At 38.4% G+C, this 21,030-nt stretch overlaps 1 protein-coding gene across 3 annotated transcripts in view; it reads right to left on the bottom strand.

Moving 5' to 3' along the window:
• ARHGAP15 (Rho GTPase activating protein 15) overlaps positions 1-21,030 on the bottom strand; it is a 320,969-nt gene that overhangs the window by 51,519 nt on the left and 248,420 nt on the right. For all 3 annotated transcript variants that reach the window (XM_032114884.1, XM_032114883.1, XM_032114882.1), the window contains one exon: positions 8,989-9,123. In XM_032114884.1, coding sequence (XP_031970775.1) covers positions 8,989-9,123 — 135 coding nt within the window. The remainder of the gene's footprint in view (positions 1-8,988; positions 9,124-21,030) is intronic.

Below are 21,030 nucleotides of genomic sequence, written 5' to 3'. Positions count from 1 at the left end.
CCCCCTGCCTCCCCCAAACACTCCAGGTTACAGGGTCACTAAAGATCTCCTCCTCTCTCTTCTTCCCAACCCCTTCCTGCCCGGTGTTGTTGCTTGGATTTCTCAGTTTCTCTTTCACCACTCTCTCCTGCTTGATTTTCACCATGGGTTTCCCTTATGTTAACCCAGATACAGACTCTCAAATTGGCTTTATTCTTCCTCTGCCCTTTCTTTCATAGAATCACAGGATCGTTTAGGTTGGAAAAGACCTTTAAGATCATCAAGTCCAACCATTTCCCCAGCACTGCCAAGTCCAGCACTAATGCATGTCCCCAAGTGCCCCATCTGTACCACTTTTAAATCCCTCCAGGGATGGTGACTCCATCACCTCCCTGGGCAGCTGTGACAGTTCTTTACCCCTGAAAAAAGTGTCTCTTAACCACAGATGAAATTTAAATTACACAAATAGACTGCTTCCCATGCCCCAAAATTTAGTGGAAGAGGAACAAACTGAAACCTCAGTCTTTTTCCCTTTGTGTTTGATTCCATCCTCTGAGAACCAGCAATCGGTGTAAAGCTAACAGAGTTTCTGGAGCCTCTGTGATTAATCTGGTCATTAGTCACAAATATAAACTACTGTTTTGCAAGTTGAAGTGAGGCAGATGACATTTCCACCGAGCATCTAGTGACTAGTCCACCTTCCCATAAACAATAATGCTCTGAACACCTGCATCCCATGGCAGGTAAGAACCCAGAAGAAGACCTTTTAGCCATGTTAGTGCTCATGCAATTCAGGACAAGTCACAGTTTAGACATAAAACTCTCTTGTAAGCGCTGCTTGCAAGCCCTGGCTTCAAAGCACGGTGTTGGACCTACCACGTACATCAAAGTTCTTGAAAAGGGTTCTCCCTGTGTAGATTACTGCAGATTTGTATCCAATAATTTATTGTGGGAGCATTAAACCATTCCTTTCACAAACACCTGTGCAAGCCAGTTGGCCTAGTCAATTCTTGTTTAACATTTAATTATGAATATAATTAGCATGAGTTAAGAGACAGGCCAGGCATCCGCAATAAAATTTCTGCTATGCTAAAAAAATTATAACTATAATAACAAATCTAAACTGGGGGAGAATATGTCCCTCCTATGCAAACTTTTGCATGATAGAAAAATCCAAGTACAGATTCTTTTAAAAATTTCTGATTTCCTTTGATGATAATTGGAAAGCATCCACCATATTTATAAGAGCAAATTAAACTGTGTTTCTGTCCCTGTAATAGTAAGACAATTTTAATCACTGGTGTAGCCCTTTCAGTGAGGTTCTGCAGGGCTTCCTCTCTTCCTCAAAAGGTAAATTTTATTCATTAAATATAATTTAAATATTCTTTCATTTGATGGGATCACCAGAACACTGTGTTAGGTAAAGTTTACAAAGGGGAAAATCCTGTTAGCATGTTGTTTCAGAGTAGATTTAAGAGTTTTATGCCTTGTTCTTTTTTACCAGAATTGTGTGCTATCCAAAGAAAAGGATTAGTAAATATCACAGCATATCTTGTTTTAAATCCAGAGGGTCTTGTTTAGAGAAATAAACCCCAAATCTGGAATCAGGCTGCCTATGGACAGGTGTTACCTGAGCATCCTTCACAGGGAAAAGCCCTGCAGAGGAGGTAAATTTTCCTGCATAGGTTTTATTTTCATTTCTCAGAGGAAAAGAAAAGAAGAAAAGTCTTTCTTATTAATTTCTTTCCTTTTTTTTTTTTAAACGTTTCTTAATTTCTTAATTTGGGCTACCTGACACCTCAAAAGTAAAAATCTATTCAAAGACATGACCTCCAGTTTTTAATTTTTTTTCCCCCTAAAACAGTTGCTTCCAGACCTGAAAAGATCTGTTTAAAAGTGCTGTTGAGCAGAAACAGTTTGCAACCGCGAAGAAAAGGTCACTGAGAAAGAACTGGGAGGTTACCAGGACACATTGTTCCTTGACACCTCCTGGGAACAAAAAGCCTGGAGTGAACCTTTGGTTACCAGTTTGCTGCTATTGCAAGTACAACAGCCTCCTTTTACCTCTTCAGTGGAGATATTCTTTATTATTGCCTTGAATTTAGGTGAAGACTGTGTTAGAATATGGAATCTATAATGCTGGGAATGTTACAGCTTAAATATATTCAAATATTTTGTACTTTTCTTTTACTTACTTGTCTGACTCAGGATGATCATGTACACTTCTAATCTGTATTTTGTTAACACCCATAGATTAGAAGCCTTCTCTTGTAGTGTCGCTGTCTCCTGTATCATCTAACATCTCTTCTAAAATGTGAGGGCTTTTTCCTTCGCTGTCAATATCAGTTAATCATTCTTGAATCAGATATTCACACAACTTTCCAGATAAGGCTTCAAGAATATTTCAAAAATGGATTTAACACTATTCAAATCCCACTGAAAATGCCCAGTGCCCCATTCTGAATTAGCTGCTATTATTTTTAGTGTTACTGTGTTTTGGAGAATGTATATACCACAGGCGTATTCCTACATTTGCATGGTTGGCAATCCCTGAGATTATGCTACTCATAAAATCATTCCTGTTTTTTTAAGAAATTTTTTAAAAACTTGCACCTTAACTTTTGATTACTTCTTGTTTCTACACAGTTGTTGTTTTCTGTTCACATTAGTTTATGGATCTCTACTGTCTTCTCGTATTTAAATTTGGCCAAAAAAGTGTATTAGTTATGATGTATCATGTGAAATATATTGTGGTGACCTTGGATTTGTTTATAAATCACCATGTTCACATGAAATTGAGGCTTTCTGATGCCATGCCAAGCCCCAAAACTTCCTTGGACAAGTAAATGGAGGATAGAGAAACGATTTCAATAGGAGGCTCGCCAACTGTGAATCTGAAGGCAGTTTGATTAGGACTCGAAGCCCACAGATTGAGATTATGACAGAAATTTGCATAATGCCAGAGACTGATAAGATTTGGTTTCTCAGGAACCTATTACGTGATGATGTTAAGAGACTGTCATGGATTTCTTACAGTGCAATATGCTGACTTGTCTTTCCAAGACGAGTTGGCCTTGAGCCTTGTTCTTTGTAAGCCTCGAGTGAGGTTTCTTTAGATGTCTTTCGAAAATCTCTTTAGACATCTTTTGTAACTTTCCACCAAGATGATACAAGGATGTTATGACTGTCAGAATAAATGAATGTATTTACTTCCTTTCTGTTTCCCAGCTACTATTTTCATAACACTGCATAGTAGTTCAGAGCAGGTCCTTCCGACATTATATTTTCAACCGATGCAGCTCAGTTCTTTGGTCATGATTATGTATTGATGACTTGATTTGTTTATTGTCTCCTGACACAGTTTTTTTTTTTTTTTTTAAATTTTTGCCTGATTTTGGTGCAGACAGCTTCTGTGCAAACTCCTCAAAAGTTACATTATTCAGTGCAAAATTTGCTCTGGTCTGCTGAAGACCGAAGCGTGATCATTGCCCAGATAGATGTGAGTTTCTGCAACATGTTGTTTCAAGCCACGCAGGCAGAGGCTTCTTGGGGGCCCTTTGTGAAGCAGAACAAGAGCCAAAGCTCAGAGGAAAGCTTTTTACTAATGCCAGCAATGCTGGAGATGAAGACAACTGACCAGCATGGAGAGGACTGACAACTACTGATAGCACAGGTAGCTTTTGAGGGTTAAAATAAAACAAGTCCATTCTTCCCATGGAAGGAGAATTTATTGCTTTGCTATGTTACTATCATAAATTTTGTCAGGCCAGACCAGTAAAGACCAGTGTCACAGACGAGCAAAACTGTAAAAAAAATTTTTATCTAATAACTTTTGCTAACCAAAAATGTTACAAAACTCTATCGTATGTAAATGCTAAATAACCATCTTCAGTTTCTGTATAGTAGGGTAACACATAACATTGTAGGATTGATAGGAATGACATTGAGAATTCTGCTTAGCATGCACCAGGAGACCTTAATTGATATATCGAAAGGATATGTGTGAAATCATTTGAAAAAAGTGTTAATGGTCTATCAGAGCAATCAAAGAAAAAAAAAATCCAGATCTTGAAAAAACAAAAATTAAATGAGTATCTAATGTGGACCTTAGGTGGTGTCTAGGCACTTAAATTCTGAAAAACTTTATTCAGCTGCCATCTATCCCTTCAGGTGCACAGACTAATTAGGTACTACAATTGTGACCTTTGAGGATCTTTGGGTGCCTATGGCTCTGCTTCTCCCCTTGCGGAGAAATGCTTCCTTTCCCGTCAGGGCTGAAAATCCTGAGCTCCAGAGATGGGGGATTGCTTTGTCTTCTAAGTGGCTGGGGGGCTTGATCTGTGGGGGAATTACCAGGACTGAAGCCACATATGCTGACTGGATCTAGTGCCCTAGAAATCATAGAATCAAGTGATTTGGGTTGGAAGGGACCTTAAAGATCATTTTGTTCCAACTCCCTGCCGTGGGTAGGGACACCTTCCATGAGACCTGGTTGCTCCGAGCCCTGTCCAGCCTGACCTTGAACACTTCCAGGGATGGGACATCCAGAACTTTTCTGGCACCCTCACAGGGAAGAATTTCTCCCTAATATCTAAGCTAAACCTACTCCCAGTTTGGATCCATTCCCCATTGTCCTGTTACTATAGGCTCTTGTAAAAAGTCTTGGTCTCCATCTTTTTGTAATCTCCCTTCAGGAATGTGTCCCTTCACTGGAGACCTGGTGGCAGATGTGAACCCCTTGTTTTCTGTTCCCCACACTGAGACCTGAGACATATCAGACTGTGGATTCCACTTGAAAACCTGCAAATCAGATTTTCAACACTACGTTTTTTTTATTAATCTCATTCCGCTGTTCATCTGCCTCAAGTGGGAAACCCACAGCAGTAAGCGTTACGTTCATTCAGAAAACTGTCTGCAGGAGAATCGTAATTCTGGCAGAAGGATTTCTATTTAGAGTACATATATATATAAATACACATCTGCCTCTGTGTGTGCATTTTAAACAATAAATCTCCTATTTATCTGCAGAGCTTATGTGGCACCTATTAAATTCATATTAGAGATAAGGAACTGAAATGAAGGCATAATCACTAGAACTCATTGAAAAAAATCTTTCCAACGTAGTAATCTTTCCAACCTGTTGCAGAGAAAATCAAAGACCTGAACTCAAGCCTCCCAAACCAGAGACAGATGTTGCAGCTTTGGGAACTGGGTGGAATTTTCCTTTGTGAAATATCAGTGAGGTTTTTTCTTAACTGCAGTTGGACAGATGCACTGTCTATACAGATGCAGAGTCTATACAGCTTGCTCCAGCTGAAAAGATCTGGAAGGACTAGTGGATATTTAAATATTTCCTGTGCTGTGGATATCAGCCATCAGTGTGCAGAGACTGTAGTAGACAAATTTCTTTTTCTCAATGCCTTTGCCTGAGACATTTCAAGGAAACTAGTTCAATCAAAATAAAGATTTAGAATCAGCTAGCACATTTACCTGTTAACATTTCTAACAGATTTTAGGGGTAGGTTTTAGGGGCTGAAGTCCTGCTAAAAGTTTGTATGGCCATGAGGGTTGAATTCTGTAAATAAGGTGATTGTTTCAGTTATTGGCACTTCTACCACCTTACTCACATGAAGCGCAATTTTACTTGCGACAATCTGTTGAACTATGTCTGTTGATCTTCCAGAAAATCAATAGAACTATTTGTGGTACTGAGTAATCTAAGTGTGGCTGAACCTGACTTCATAGCAGCATTTGGGCACACTTTAGAAGTGCATATTTCATCCAAAATAACACAAAATGACTTGCCAGTAATACCAGAAAAAGTCGTTAGGGAAAAAAAACAAAACCACCCTACTTTCCAAATCTTAAGGAACAAAATTAGTATTGGGCCAGAGGTTTTGTGGCCTTCCATTTATCATTTATAAGTTCTCTGATATAAGCTGTATGGACAGTTATTATCCAGCTTCAGCTTGGCAAGCAGAATTCCGAGATTCTGTACTATACTGAATTATCTTCTAATATTCTGGTCATATCTAAATTGTTCTAACAGTATGGCCGTATCTAAAGTTATTTGCAGGGGAAATTGAAGGTGGAGAGCAAGTGCTTTGCCTAATACACAGTACTGTAAAGTTTTGTTCCCGTGCACGTAATTAAAATGGCAGTAGCATCCAGGAAAATTGATACTAAGCTTGCTATGGATTTTTTCCCACATAGTCTTTACAATAGTATCAGCATAAGGAGTCCATTGCACCTCTTGGGTTCTAATTCCTCCTGAAAACTCCTGCTAAATGTCTACGTCCCCATAAATGTTATTGGGAACTTGTTACTGCCTACTACAGGTAGGTTTTTAGACCCCTTCATCTTACTTAACCCATGCAAGGCTCTGACGAAGGGGGTCTTGAGTGGCGGAGCAGGGATCACCATGGCAATCCGGGAATCAAGTTGCTTTCTTTCTGGCATTATTCTAACTGTAATGTGCACCCATCCCTGCATGCTAATAATTCTAATTTTTGAGGAACAGATACTACAGTCTCTTCTTTACAATGAACTGGAGAAGAGAGGAAATTTTCTAGCGGCTCAGTACCGACCAGGCAAATTAATTAGCACAAGTAGCCAAAGAATCATCTGCAATGGAAATGATACTGGAGAAAAGAGATTTTTTTACTTTGCTTCAGGACTATTAGCATACAGAAGAGCTCCAAAACCACTGAAAACACCTAATTGTTGTTTATAGACGTTTTTTAAGTAGAGTTGGTAAGAATACGGATTTGTAGATCCTATGGCAGTAAAGGCCAAATAAAGAGAAGATTGATTGGAAATCGTAGCTTACTTTAGACAGTTGCATTAGGTAGAAATCACCCTGATGTGCAGTAAAGCAAGCAACAAGAATTAGGGGTTTGAAATAGTGCAAGGCACATCTTAGAGTGCTAGCATTTCCTTCCTAGGAATAAACTGTCTTAAAATCTCTTTATAAATGACTGTTCATTAGCCTATCAATGTGTATAATGGCTCTCAAAATCATAATAATAAGAATTAATAATAGTTCAAATAGCAGAAAGGGACATTAATTTCTCACTCATGAATATTAATGCTTTAGTAGACAGTCTCTTCCTGATGTGCTTTCAAACATAATTCTCAAGTCTGCAGCCGGTTACCTGGTACTTCCACTATCCAAAACATCCCCACTGGGCCGCCAGAAGACATCACATCACCCTGACTTGGACACTAGCAGAGAGGATGAGGGCAGAAGACAACAGAGGTGAGATCATGGTGTCCTGATAACTTTCTTCAGAATACAGTAGTGTTTGCACAGCCAAAACATGCCCCAACGCGCAATAAAAGTAGGGATAAGGGGGAGGATAAATATGGAAGACCAGTGTGATGGTGGACTATGATGGCAGAGGATGGATCACAGAATCACAGGATAGTTGGGGTTGGAAGGGACTACTGGAGATCCTCCAGTCCATCCCCACTGCCAAAGCAGGGTCACCTGGAGCAGGTGACAGAGGAGTCTCCAGGCAGGGAAACTCCATGAACTCCCTGAGCAGCTGTTCCAGTGCTCTGCCACCCTTGACGTAAAGAAATTCTTCTTCAATATTAAATATTGGACTGCAGAATTAGCTTCATAGGAGGTGTGGATGACCTGCCAGGCTACGCCCCATGAGCTGGCTGAGAATCCCTCATCTACTCCTTTCCAAGAGGGCAGAGCAGATGGATGGAAAACCACCTGAAGGGCATGTTCAGGTGCTGGTGCTTCAATGAGCATCTTATCTTGAGGCATACCAGAAGCTGAATAATAAGAAATTCTTTATTGTTTCTCCCTCTTAGCACTGCATACGCTGTGCAACAGGAACTTAAATTGAGAGATGATGTTCCCCACGTGATTTCCTTTGGAAGGAGAAGAAAGTGAGCTGCCAAGAGTAAATTTCAGGTAATGCATTTCTTTACGTCGTGCGTTTAACAGCACTGCACTTCCAAATAACTGAGCAGGGAAGGATCTTGTGAGATGTATTTAACCTCATTATATCTGATGCTGGGTCTTGAAAAGCTTTAGTTGAACTAAAGACTCTTATGAATATAAAATCAAAGTGAGCTGTACATTAAGGGTTTCGTATTCCCTGGCAGCTGCGCATGTGCACACCCAGCTCTCATTAACAGCAATGGCAAATATGTGTGCCCATCACTCAGAAATCAGACCTCTGAGTACTTTCTTGGGTTTGTTTTTTTCCTAGAGATTTTCTCTATTGGATCTTTAATTAATCTCCTACTCGGCTTTTTCCCTTTAAGCTATCCCTCTCCCTCCCCTCCCTTTCCAATGGGAGCAAACCCCCAAATCACTGGGTTTTTTTGTCAAGTTTTTCCAAGCCGATACAGTTTTACAAAATGCACCTGCATATATTAACTACAATGGAGGGTTTGCAGCACATAAACCACAGAGACGTGGAACGGAATAAATGCCTGGGACTTTGAAAATACTTTTGCTGCCTGCCAGCTTTAAACAAAAAAATAATAATCAAGCAAAGGTAGATATGAAAATGAGAACATGAATGTTTTTGCATTCTTTTTGTGATCACTGTAAGGCAAGAGTCTGCAACCTTGTGGAACAAAACACACGCATTTCATTCTGATTAACATAAAGACAGCCCCTTCTAACGTGATTCACAATTATTAGCCTCTCTTGTGTTTGGGGATACATGGATTATCAGCCTAGCATATTTTGAACACATACACATTTTAATTCCTTTCCTAAACCATTTTAGGCACTGCAGTCAAATTGCAGAGACAAAATTTATAGATCAATAATTTGATATTTTTTTCTTTCCTTCTCTCCAGTTAAATTCCTAAATGCTGTGGGAGATAAAAGGCAGTCAAAAACAATAAAAAGACAGGATCATGGATAATGGAAGGTAAGTCAGATTTGAGATGCCCCTGCTCTTCTATTTTTAAGTTTATTATTATTTTTATATAACAGGCTATTTCACTAGCTGCTACTGTATGTGATGTACTTACTTATCGCCTCCACAAACTGTTCAAAGAAGCAGTATGGGAACAGCGGCTCAGGCAGCTCTCTGAAAAACATCTTGAGTGCTCCGGTGACAACGTGGATGTCCTCCCACTGGCTGTCGTCCAAATTCAGCTTCTCTTCTGGGAAAACACGAGGAGAAATGGAACAACTGGTTTTAATGAAACAATTACAAGACACTAATTATTATGTTAATGTTTGCCTACTATCATCAGCAACCGTTAACAGCCTTCTGCACCTAGAGGTTTGGTGCTGTGCTTGTTTTTTTTTTTTTTTTTTCCTTTTTTGTTTTTTTGTAGGAAGAGAACATTTTCAATGGAATACCATCTGTAGGAATGCAGCTAACAAAAAAACAAGAGACACAAAGAGACAGTACCATTGACACAGTATGTCAGATACATTTATTCCCATAATGCATCAGTATGAAAATTAGCATCACAGCTCAACATGATTCAAAGCTATTTGGTTTTGAGGCCGAGGGGCTAAGAGTTGCCAACGATGGACGGCTCAAGGGACCGGCCTAAAGGCCTTGCAGAGCCAACAGGAGACATATGCTAAACATGGCAATAGAAAATGAGTTATTGCTTTACATGTGTTAGCCTTGCTATGTACAAGGGAATAATGGGGGAATGCTTTTCTGCTTTTTTTTGCCTGAATGTAATGTCAGCAAGGAATAGAGGACTGTGAGAGAAAGGATATTAATTCCTTCTTACTGCTTCAAAAATATTTTGTTTGGTTTTCATCTCTGGGAGGAAGATTTGCCCAGCAACAATATTAGACAGACCCCTGTTGGCCTACCTAGGCTATGCAAAGCTGTCAAAAATGATAACACACTAAAGACAAACCACAAGTGCCTCCAAAACTGTTTTGCAAACAAAAAAAAATGTTTTCTTTTGAAGCTTGACTGAGCTAAGGAATTTAAATATAAAAGAAACTAAATGCAAAAATAGAGTTTCTAATAAAAATAAAACAAGATTGGATGATTATTCTATTTTTCTTTGAGGGTTTTTTTTGTGGTTTTTTTTTTCTTTTTAATTCTAGGAGAGTGATACTGTTAGAACATAATAAACAGTGAGATCATAATCCATGTAAAACTCGAGGAAAGAGCAAATCCTTATTAGTCCAAATTAAAATGATACAAAATGACACACACTTTCTCCAAGTTCTATTACTCCAAAAATGGAGTTTGCTTTTTTTCCCCCCTATGTGCTATGATTTTCTCTTTTAGAAAATTTCAGTCTGAATGTAAATCGGGGGCCAACCATGAAAACTGCTGAACAAATTTAATTTGAAGCAACATAGTCCTGAAATGTTTTACTAAATGTCACTGAAATTTCATGTGTAGCAATTCAGCTGGCTTCAAGAGCAGCCTCTTTACTGAACTGTTGCTAAACAAAATGGTAAAATCATTGAAGACACATGGACACCCACAACTCTGGATCCTGGTGCTGTAATGGTTTTCTCTACTTAAAAGGCAGAAAATCTTATTCAAAATGGAGTTGTCTTTCAATTTTTATTTAATAAATGTTATTAAATGCTTTCAAAATTTCTGGATTTGGGAGATGTATACAAATGAAGAACGGACCCAGTTCCTTAACTTGGAGTAACGTGAGACAAAGCTGGAACAAAGGCAGACTTGTGCATTTCATTTAGATGTCTTGCTTGCTTCTTTGGTTTCAAGCCTGTTTTTTTTTTTCCCCCTTTCTTTCTTTTTTTCCCATTCAATTACCTCAATCATAAAAGTAATGATTTGATCTCAAATGAGTTACCAGAGGGGATCTTCTTTAGACTCTGAGATCATATTTGATTGATCGTATTTCAACAATTAGCCTTTTATTTTGCCACACACTATTGAACTAGATCGACAGCATCTTAGCAGGCCAGCTTTAAACAGTCAACTGTTAACAATAGCATCAAAAAGAGGGACCTGATGGGGTTTACTGTCACTTTAAAGAACAGGGTGGGTTTTCACATTGTTGAAATCTGTCAGATATTTTGAAATGTCCCTCTCACTATGGTGCCACACCCCCTGCGTGCCCTTATAATAAAATTGGTTTTACTCCTGATTAAATCATTTTCTCCCTACCCACTACCATACTTCTCATAATGGACCTGTGTGCTCTACAGCTGGTGTTCTTCCCATGGTACCAATTCTTACTTTATCTTTTAAGCACTTTGCTGCTAAGATCTCATGCAGAGTGCTTATGTTTTGTTAAGAGCTTCATTCTTAGAGAAATAGCTTAACACATGTTCTAAAAATGTTGTACAACTTATTGCTTAAAACACATTTAGAAAATGTATAAGTACTGTAGCTTTGGCACAGAACTTTAAGTAGAAACCTTAAAAAAAAAAAAAAAAAGAAACACAACTTGTTTTTGCCATGCATTTGTCTTAAATGTCTAAAGTGGAATGCTTGACTTCTAAGGCTTTGTAGAGACTTATCTTACCAGATTTTTGCACCATTTCCAGCTCTTCAAGGAAACGTGTTAGGAATGTATCATCGTGAAAGCAAAGGGTGTCAATTTTCCCTCTAGCAATAAGAGAGTTTTTAAAAATGTTTGCTAGAAGGAACAAATGCCAAGTCAAAAAAAAAAAAAAAAAAAAAGGCAAAAAAAAAAAAAGGAAAAGCAAATAGAAGTCCATTGAGTGTAAGACTCTCATTTGGTTCCCACTGGTTGGAATCTCTCACATGCCATGGTGATAGGGCCATAAAGAAACACACACACACATTTCAGGCTGGGTTTAAGGCGAGGACCTGGCTTTTTGGCTTTACTCAGACATATTTCTTATTGGGGTGTTTTGCTTACATAAAGATTAAGTCCCTAATCTGGTATTTAAACTTGACAGTCAAGGACTGCTTTCAGTCAGGAGATACTGTATCTGGGAAGATGCTCAAAATCTCACAGTCCTAAAAATTTGCTTTAACTTGTCAGTAGTATTTGATTAGTTCAACCATCACTGCCAGTTGATATCATATATCTTAGATACAGACACAAATATGCCCAGAAAATCCCATAAAATTTATGCTAATACTCAGGCTGAAAATATAAAGACCACATTAAGGGAAAAAAAAGAGTGTGGGCACTTGTCAAGGTTATTAGTTTAAAAAAAATCGATATGTAATACATTTGTGAAGGGAACGTGTGTTTTGCTGTGTTATTATCTAGCCTTTTCAACAATTCACATTTTTAATGGCACTTGTAATGTCTGCAGTAGAACCAAACAGGAGTTCAGCATTGGTTTAAGGGTGCCATTCTGAGGTTCAAAAAGGAAGAAGGTAATCTATGGAAAGATCAGCTAAAGACAGGAAAAAAAAAAGAAAAAGAAAAAAAAAATCAACGAAAGCTGTAGAGAGAGCTGAGTTTTGAAAGAAAATGGATGTGGTTCCTCTAACCACATGCCCTGCCTGGTATGTAGACTAATCTCTAGGAGCAAAATGCAGTCATTTGAGAGTCCTGCTCCTTCACTTGTCTTTTCAGATAGTTCATAGGTTGTATTCTCCCAGCTCTAAGCTGTCTCTCGCCCATGCTGCCATCACATGCCAGAGCACCACCTTCAGAAGTCCTGCCCCACTTGGAGCATTCCACATTCTTGCAGCTCATGGATGACCCCAAATCACTTGGGAAGCAAGTCCTGCAAACCCAGCTGGCAACGCCTGGTCTGCTGTGGAGGTTGTGCCCTCAGAAAACTTTCTAAAGCCTTTGGTGAGACAGGCTCTTTTTGGGTCTCATACTGTGATCCGTTTGCTGGCATTGCTGCCTTTTCCATCATTTCCCTGCTGGGGACTGCACGCAGCAGCACTGGGATGAAAATTTGGCATTCGGGTATGTCAACCTCCAGCTCCAGTGTGGGAAACCTCAGAGCACTGGAGTTTTTACCCCAGTGTATGCTGAGGGAGATCTCCCCTGGAGAAAGTCCTCTGTGGCACTGCTAGCTAATCCTTACAGTCACCCTCACAACAAAATCATTGCAGAAGAGCTGGGTGCGCACAAAGCATTTCCAATTGGCTTAAACCCTGGGAAATTTTTGCACTCACTCATCCCAATAGGCATTTTACTACGGAGAGATCCCAAACAAAGTCCTGTGGTTGAAAGAGGAAAAGAAAATTCCTCATGCAAACACTAGGAAAAGACCAACTGACCAATGTCATTATGCTTTTTTCTCCAACTTGAAGAACCTTTGTATGAAATTTGAAGACACCTCTTTTTCCTTTCTTTTTAATAGTTATATTCATCAAAAATATTTTTCTGATCATTCATACTCTTCAACTGGAAAAAAAAGGGAAAGAGCAGACTCAAGCAGAAGATCTCTGCTTGCACCAGCACAGTTCTTCATGACAAAATCCCTTTGTGAGGGCTGTTCTCATAACTGACAGCACAGATATCAAATTGTACACTGAAAGGTGTGTGTGTGTTCCATTGTTGTACCTGCATTTTACAAGCCAGAGCTTCTCTGATCACCAGTGCAGAGACACAGTGGTATTGTTTGGGCAAACAGCTTCTTTCAAAAACTCAATTTAGAGCAGCAGTCGAGCACAGAGATGTCCAGAGACGTGACAGCAATGGGATGCTGTGAGGTGGTGAAGGTTCTTTCTCAGTCTGTGACAAGGAGTTCAATCCCTTGGTGATATATATAGCACATGATGCTGAGCTTCCTCTGCTGAGGTAAATCCTGTCCTGGCATTGCATTGTTCACATACACCCTCCAAAGTGCGTAAACCCCCTGGAACTTCTATGAAATAGCACAACAAAGGCCTCAACTATTGTGAAACAATAATTTCCTCATTCAGGTGGAGTTTTTTGAGTTCTTCCTCTCTCCCTTGCTAGGTTTGGGAGCTCCATTGACCTGCCTGAACTCAATGCATGGTTCCTCCAAGAAACCTCCAAGAGTGTTTAAACAAATCAAGGAAAATGTCAGCTAAGCAAATCATTACATTTTGTCTGCAATGGATTTCTAAACAGCCTTGTCTGAATCCATCCAATGCTAGCACTGATGACTTATCAAGGATATAGTCAGCAAAAGAAAGCTTGTGTGCTTTTCTCCTCCTCTGCTGGAGGAACCTGGCATGCCCTTTTAACAGAAAATTTAAGCTGTGATGTTACAGTGCCTGAACATGTGTTTATTATTGGAGTGCCCATTTCCATGAAGTCCAAGCACAAATTACTGAGCCACTTAAGCTAAAATGCAGAACATCTCTGTGTGCACCCAGAACGCTGCTTATTCTGGTCCCCCGGAATGACAGTTCTCTGACCTGGGGGCACGCTAATTTAAACCCCAGCCTGTGCCAGAAAAAGAAAAGATTTCTGTACTTGGGCACACTGGGTCACATTCATCCTCATATAATTCCACAAAGTCCAAAGAGTAAGAGAGGGATGAACTATCTCATTGTTTCTGTGAAAAAGATCTAGCACAGCTGAGGAGTTCAGGGGTGGTACATCACGAAGGCATGCAGAGGAGTTCAAAGGTTTGGAAAAGTGGTCAGCCAGTGACACCACAGCCCTGGGGAAATTTCTATGCTATCAGTTGCTGTTTGGAACTGAAAGTATAAAAATGTGCAGTGGTACTAAAAGGACAGTACTTTTGGCAGCCAGAAACAGGTATCATCACCAAGGTACTCATACATTATTCACTGCCAATACCTGTTACAGGCTTCAATGACAGATATTAGTTTTGACTTAGCATATTCTATCATCGTGATCTGAAGCAATAATTACTGTGATGGGATTATAATTACAAGTACTTTTAAAATTCATTAAATTTAGCTGAATCAAGTATTCTGTATGGGAAACGGAATGATTTTAAAGAGAGAATATTTTCCCTCAAAATGCAGCTGAAAGCTCCCTAAGAATAAATAGACCACTTGTTTACAGATCAACATACTTCTGCCAGACTCTCTCAGAGGTGACTTGTAAACAAAGAGTAGGAGCAGGCAGACACAGCCCGAGCATAGAGACCTGCAGGGCCTGATCACTCTTTCTTTTGGGGCCAGAGAAATAGTCAGGTACCACCAAGGGTTTAAAAAAAGGGACAAGGAAAGAGCACAGAGGAATTCCCACCCAGCTCTTACTGTCCCACAGAGCACAGGGCTGCCCAAACACCAGGAGGGGGCTTGGCAAACTTTCTGCAACTCGCAGAAATCAAATGTCTGTGCTGAGGGGAAATTACATTTGTCTTACAGTACTAAGATTCTGCCCTCTATGTAATTCTCTCTACTTACTTTTTGCACAGTAACTTCAGCTTCTTCCTCATAGTTAAAGCACAATTTATTTTCTTCTTTCTGTTTATTCTTCCGTCTTTATTTTGAACTGGGCTAATGACCACAGAACAAAAATACCAAATGCTTGCCTAGATCAGTAACTTATTCTTCAGGATACATTTTGCTGTTCAAAGGGAAAAGTCCATTCTGAATTCTGCTTTTGACTTGATTGATCTTCTTCTTTGTTGTGTGTTGTGTATACATACATTAATCAAGGTAAATATCTGCCTTCCAACTTCAAATCTGTTATTAACATTTTTTTATTGTGTAATTGCTGTCCAGTAAGCTTCTCTGCAATCTAATTTTAGAGGTTTTATCTTTTTTTCCTTCCCCATTTACAGTCAGATCTTTTATCAGAATTATGTGTATCAGTGTCCGCAAATCTACATTTTAAATAAATTGAAGGCTCTCAAGATCTAATACAGAGAGGAATTGGACAATGACTCTCTGTCCCATTTTCATACTTCAAAAATATGTTCATATTCATATCTTTTTAATTGTGCTACTAACTCAGAGTGCTTTAGGATTCTGTCATATAGCTGTTCTGTTCTTCCCCTTCTTGCTGTTTCTAACGCTGCTTCTATTTCCATTCTTGTCAAAAGCCTTTTCATAGTCCAAAAATCTGTACACAATATTTTGTAATATTTGGCAGACTTATCTGAAACCTAATTCACTGCCTTCTTGTGATTCATAGGTCATAAATTATTTCATATGTAATGTACCCCAAAGGGTAAAAAATTCTTTGTATTAAATTTCAACCAGATACTTTAAGGGAGGAAAAAAAAAAACTGGGAAAAGAGTATTTTTCAGATACTCTGTAAAGATCTGACCTCAATATATTGTCTAGTGTGTTGTCTTCCACAAATGGCATCTCAGTATCCTTTAGTAAATATGAGATTTCAACATGCTACAAGCGAAAACACTCTGCTGTTGTGTGGGCTTGCTGTGGACAACTTTAAAGGAAAGGAGAAATACAAAATATGAAGCACTGGATCAGATGAGTGATGCATTAAATCAGTCCTGTCTCCAGTGATTGTTAAACTGAAAGGGTCTGCATGAAAACAATTCAAAACACAAGAATACCACCCAATCCTGACTTGTTGCACGCAGCCAAATATATTATTGAGACTGACCCCAGTAACAATGAGCTTGTGCCTCAGTGAGTGAGTTTCAATAATCAAAGGAAATAATTAACAAAACAATAAAGATCATTATAACTTCCTTTATGTAAATGACTTCCAAATGTAAATAGATCAAAGCTCAAGCTAAAATTAAGCAATTCCCCTAGTCCTCCTACAATACTAGAAAGGAACAAACATATATGATTTGTTTACAGCTACAAGGATTATCAATGAAATATTAGTTTGTTGTTTCATGAGAAAAATAGAAATCTGAAAAATTATCAAAGTGCTATTCATATATTCCTCACATCTGTAACCCCATTTATTTTGATGGGGCTATTTCCAAGGAAACTGGTTACCCGTACATGTAAATCTGTGTTCTCACACCTTGTTTTTTTCAGGATGCCCAGAGAACAAAGTTTAGATTTTTATGTTTTAATGAACAGGCTCTTTGAAGTAGAGCATCTGAAAGAGGTATTCTTACATGAAGTCAGGTGCACACAAGCCCTTTAGATGTCAAGGACAAAACATTTTATTTTGTATAGAATTTATCTTTCGGTTCACTAAAGTCAAAACACTTCTGTTCATCAGAACTTTTATAAAGGACTGTTTCATAATATGAATCCATTTGGATTATCTGACCAAAGATAAGACTTCAATGGACTTACTATATCATTCACCACTGTACCAGTGCCACAAAAGGGAATTACAATTAATTGGATTATGTTGGTCTCCACCCGCTGATTGTAGAAGAGAAAGTCTGAAACTGTAACTATTTCAAACGAACCATATCTCTCATCAACCATGGGATTTGGGCTTTAATTTACCAATAAAGCTTAATTTCTTCTCTATATTCTCTTCTGGTTAGGAAGAGGTCATTTAAACACTTTATTCAAGTTATTCACAAAGAAAGGGCACTTTTGTTAAATACTTTCAAACTAGCACTTTAATACTTGCACCTTGCCTTTAAGAATTACTTAATTTTTCTATGAGCAATAAAGAGAGTTGCCTTGAAAAACCCCACACAGAGGACCCAGGACTGCTTTTGAGTCATAAGAATAATTCAGGCTTCACCTGGTCCAGTTCATGAAAATTTGGCTGAAGTTGTTACCTAACACAACAATTTGTTACCAGTTATGTAGTGGACAGAGAATATCACTTCAACTCATGGACAGATGTGAGGTAGTGAGAGTTTTCCATAGCAAAGCACCATGTTAGATGTAGGTTTGTCTGTACGGAAAGTTACATTGGGAAAGGCAAAGGTACGAATATAAATTTGGTAAAATCTGATATAAATTTAAATTATAAATTCTATTAGCTTGGAAAAAGCCATGCTTTGCAATGCAGGGAACTTAAATTATGTTAATTAATGTGACTTACATGCTGAACCCCAAGAATAATACCATTCTTATTCTATACATCTTTAAGCTTGTACATATATATATATATATACACATATGTATATATGTGGAAATATCCAAATATGTTTATACATTGTATTTTTGCTGATGGCTCTGCCTCAAAGCTGTTAGTATTTTTCTTCACTACCCTTACTGGAAGGTTATTTCCTTTTAGTTGCCAGACTAAATTATTCGACTTTATGTACTTTTAAAATAATTATTAATATCAGTAATGCTCGCTTTGATTTTTTCTATATTTTGTCAAACTTTCACATTCGTTTTAAGGAATAAAAAGTCCTCAGTCAACTTACTTCAAAACCATGTTGCTTAATTCACATTTGCATTACTTTTTGCTAATATCTGAAGCTCTAATTCTGTTCCCTGGATATTAGCTGGGACTAGCTATGCTGTTAAAGATAGGAATGCTTCTAAGTGCTTACTGAATCAGGGCGTATGAGATGATAATTGTATGTGTTTAAAACAAAACTTTAAACAGGAGGGGATTATATAAGTTGCTAAAACAAATATATCTTCAAGTGCACTGAAGGACTTTCAAATGTTAAAGAAATGTCCTTTGATAATAATAGTGCTAATAATAACATGAATTTTCAAATATTTTTATGCGTTTTGGAATCACATGTTACCCTGAATATGGAAGATTCTCGCTAAGTGCACTTGTCTCATACAAATTCATCAGCTTCAGGGTTCCATCCACTCTGACGCCACACCAGTGTATCATGTCCTGATCCAGGCGTGGGTTGTCCTGCACATTTCAGTTTCTCTTGCAGAGTGCTGGCTTACAAACATTGACATTTTTGTGACAGCAAAAATAACTTTCATTCGAGAAATATGATGCTTTTGCAGATGTGGAAGCCCAAAGCATCTGATCAAACCTGTGTTCATGAAATCCATGGGATCACATGACTGGTGGGATACAGAGCTGCGTAGACAGCAACGTTTGAGACCTTGCCCAGGCCTTTTTGACTGAAAGGTTGGAATTTTGGAGCCATTGTGGGCTTGAAATAATATCTCCATGCACCCTGCTGCGTGCAATTCCACACGTACTTCCATACCTTCTCCCACTGAGCTTCAGGAGATGCATAAACACCCGGGGGCACACGTAAACACACCTGGCAGTGCCTGTGGTTCCTCCTTGGCAGGGAAGGGGTGCGATGAAATTCGGGCGACTCGCGTTGCGGTGTTTTGCATTTCCCACACAGCCTCACAGCCTCACGCATAAGGAGGAGACAGCAGCGTCTCCTGCATCCACCAGATTCTTGCTCACCTCACACCTTTCCCTCTGCCTCACGTGCACATCCAAGTTTTGCATTTTCATTTGCTCTGTGGTAGAACCCAGAGCAGATTTGGGACATCGCCCATTGATTTGTGCCTCCCTTTCTCTTTTCCAGGGTTTATCTGGATGTGTATCCCAATTGTAATGCTTCCAATTCCTCTCATTCCACCTCAACTTACAGGCATATATTACAGGAGGACAAGGGTATGCTTCCAAACAATTTTAGAACTTCATAGTACATGGATTTTTCCTGTTCTACAAATTAGTCTTGCGAATGGACTTGTAATAACAAGAGGATTTCAACATAAAATAAGAGATTTTCATGTCTTTGGTTCCTTGAGACACATTCAGGTCCCTCCCATGAGAAATATATTAAAATATTGATTAGATTAGAGCAACATTTCAAATAAATGGAGATTTATACTTCCTTTTGGAGACAGAATCTTATAAAAAAGTTTCAAGGCATCACACAACAAAGCAGTTGACAAGAAAGATAGCATCTGCTTTCCTGGCTATTCAAGCTGAAGTTTTTCATTCTAAATGCAAGCAATGTTTCCAAAGTTAACATAATTAACTCACGACAATCCTGAAACATCATAATATAAGATACAGATGGAAATTCAAAGCTTTAAAAATGTCATATAACTGCAAGAGGATTACCATTTTTTAACAGCATGAATCTGAATACTAATTAAAACAGGTGGTTTTATTTCAAACACTTTTGCCCACAGTGGCATTACCAGGAAGGTTATTTATCTATTAATCTATTAGGAAGCATATATTGCTCGAAAATTGCGATATGCGATAATAATGAATTTAAGAGATAAAGGAATGACACTCTGTCCTGCTTCCTGAAACAATAAAAGACCAGTGGTTCAATTAGTTAGTAATTTCCATGTGACTATTTGACAGACTCTACTAATTGTTAAGCTCCCACTAACTATTGCTTTACATAATTAATTATATTCAAACGTGAACAACAAAGACATGTGGGCCAGTTGCCCTTTTGACAATGTTTTTCGCAAACTGATTTGCTTACCAAAAATATTTTTAGAAAGAAAAGATACTAATCTGAAGTGGAAATACACATCAAAAAACGTTAAAACAGCTCTGCATTTTACCATGGTTATGAGAAAAAAATTTGGATTGTTTAACATATCATTTATGCTGCATGCATAATAGCTGAAGTCTTCTAGCAGAGATCTTTCATATTAATTTAGCATTGCATAAAATTCATAGTAACAGGTCCAAGGGTCAAGCATCATTCATCATTAGTTGAAGTGACATTTGCAACCCTTCATATAGCAGCTGCTTGAAAGGGGAAAGAAGGTATTCTTTGGGAGAATGGGGGGTAGCACACAATCCCTGCTCTATCCGCGGAAGGGAAAACAAGGTGCCACTATGTCAGCGTGGTAATGTGCTTAAATTTGGTGATGTCATTCTTCCCTAACCCCCACGAGTCACAAGGCACAAGGCAGCTGCATTCCTGAACTTCGGAGTTCGGGTGGAGATAAGTAATAACTAGATGTAAATGAATTACATTACTGTGGTTGTGAACATAGCTCTGTGCATCTAAATTATGATTTATATCAGGATCCTATCTTGTTTTTGAGAGTTTTCTACTTGTTAACAAGGCAGCCCTTGTTCTCATGGCATCCTCCAGGCATAATAGTTTCTGGGAAGCCAAATAAGATCACTTTTGAAACTGCAAGACAGCATTCCAAGACTTTGCAGCAGAACACATTGGCCAAATTAGGACTTCTGAAGACTGTTAACTAACAAATAAAATCTTTTTTTTTTTCTTTCTTTGTGGCATGTCTTCACTACTATAAAACATTAAGATCAGAACCGAAAATGTGAGCAATTAAAATGAAAATATAATCATCTGCAAGAAAAGATAAATTTGTATTAAATGGCTAATACTTCACAGTCCTTTTGATATTACAAGTACTTTTTAA

The sequence above is a fragment of the Corvus moneduloides genome, chromosome 7 (genome assembly GCF_009650955.1).
Source record: "Corvus moneduloides isolate bCorMon1 chromosome 7, bCorMon1.pri, whole genome shotgun sequence".
Taxonomy (NCBI): domain Eukaryota; kingdom Metazoa; phylum Chordata; class Aves; order Passeriformes; family Corvidae; genus Corvus; species Corvus moneduloides.
Note: the sequence above shows the minus strand (reverse complement) of the source record. Positions and strands in the feature narration are given on the sequence as shown.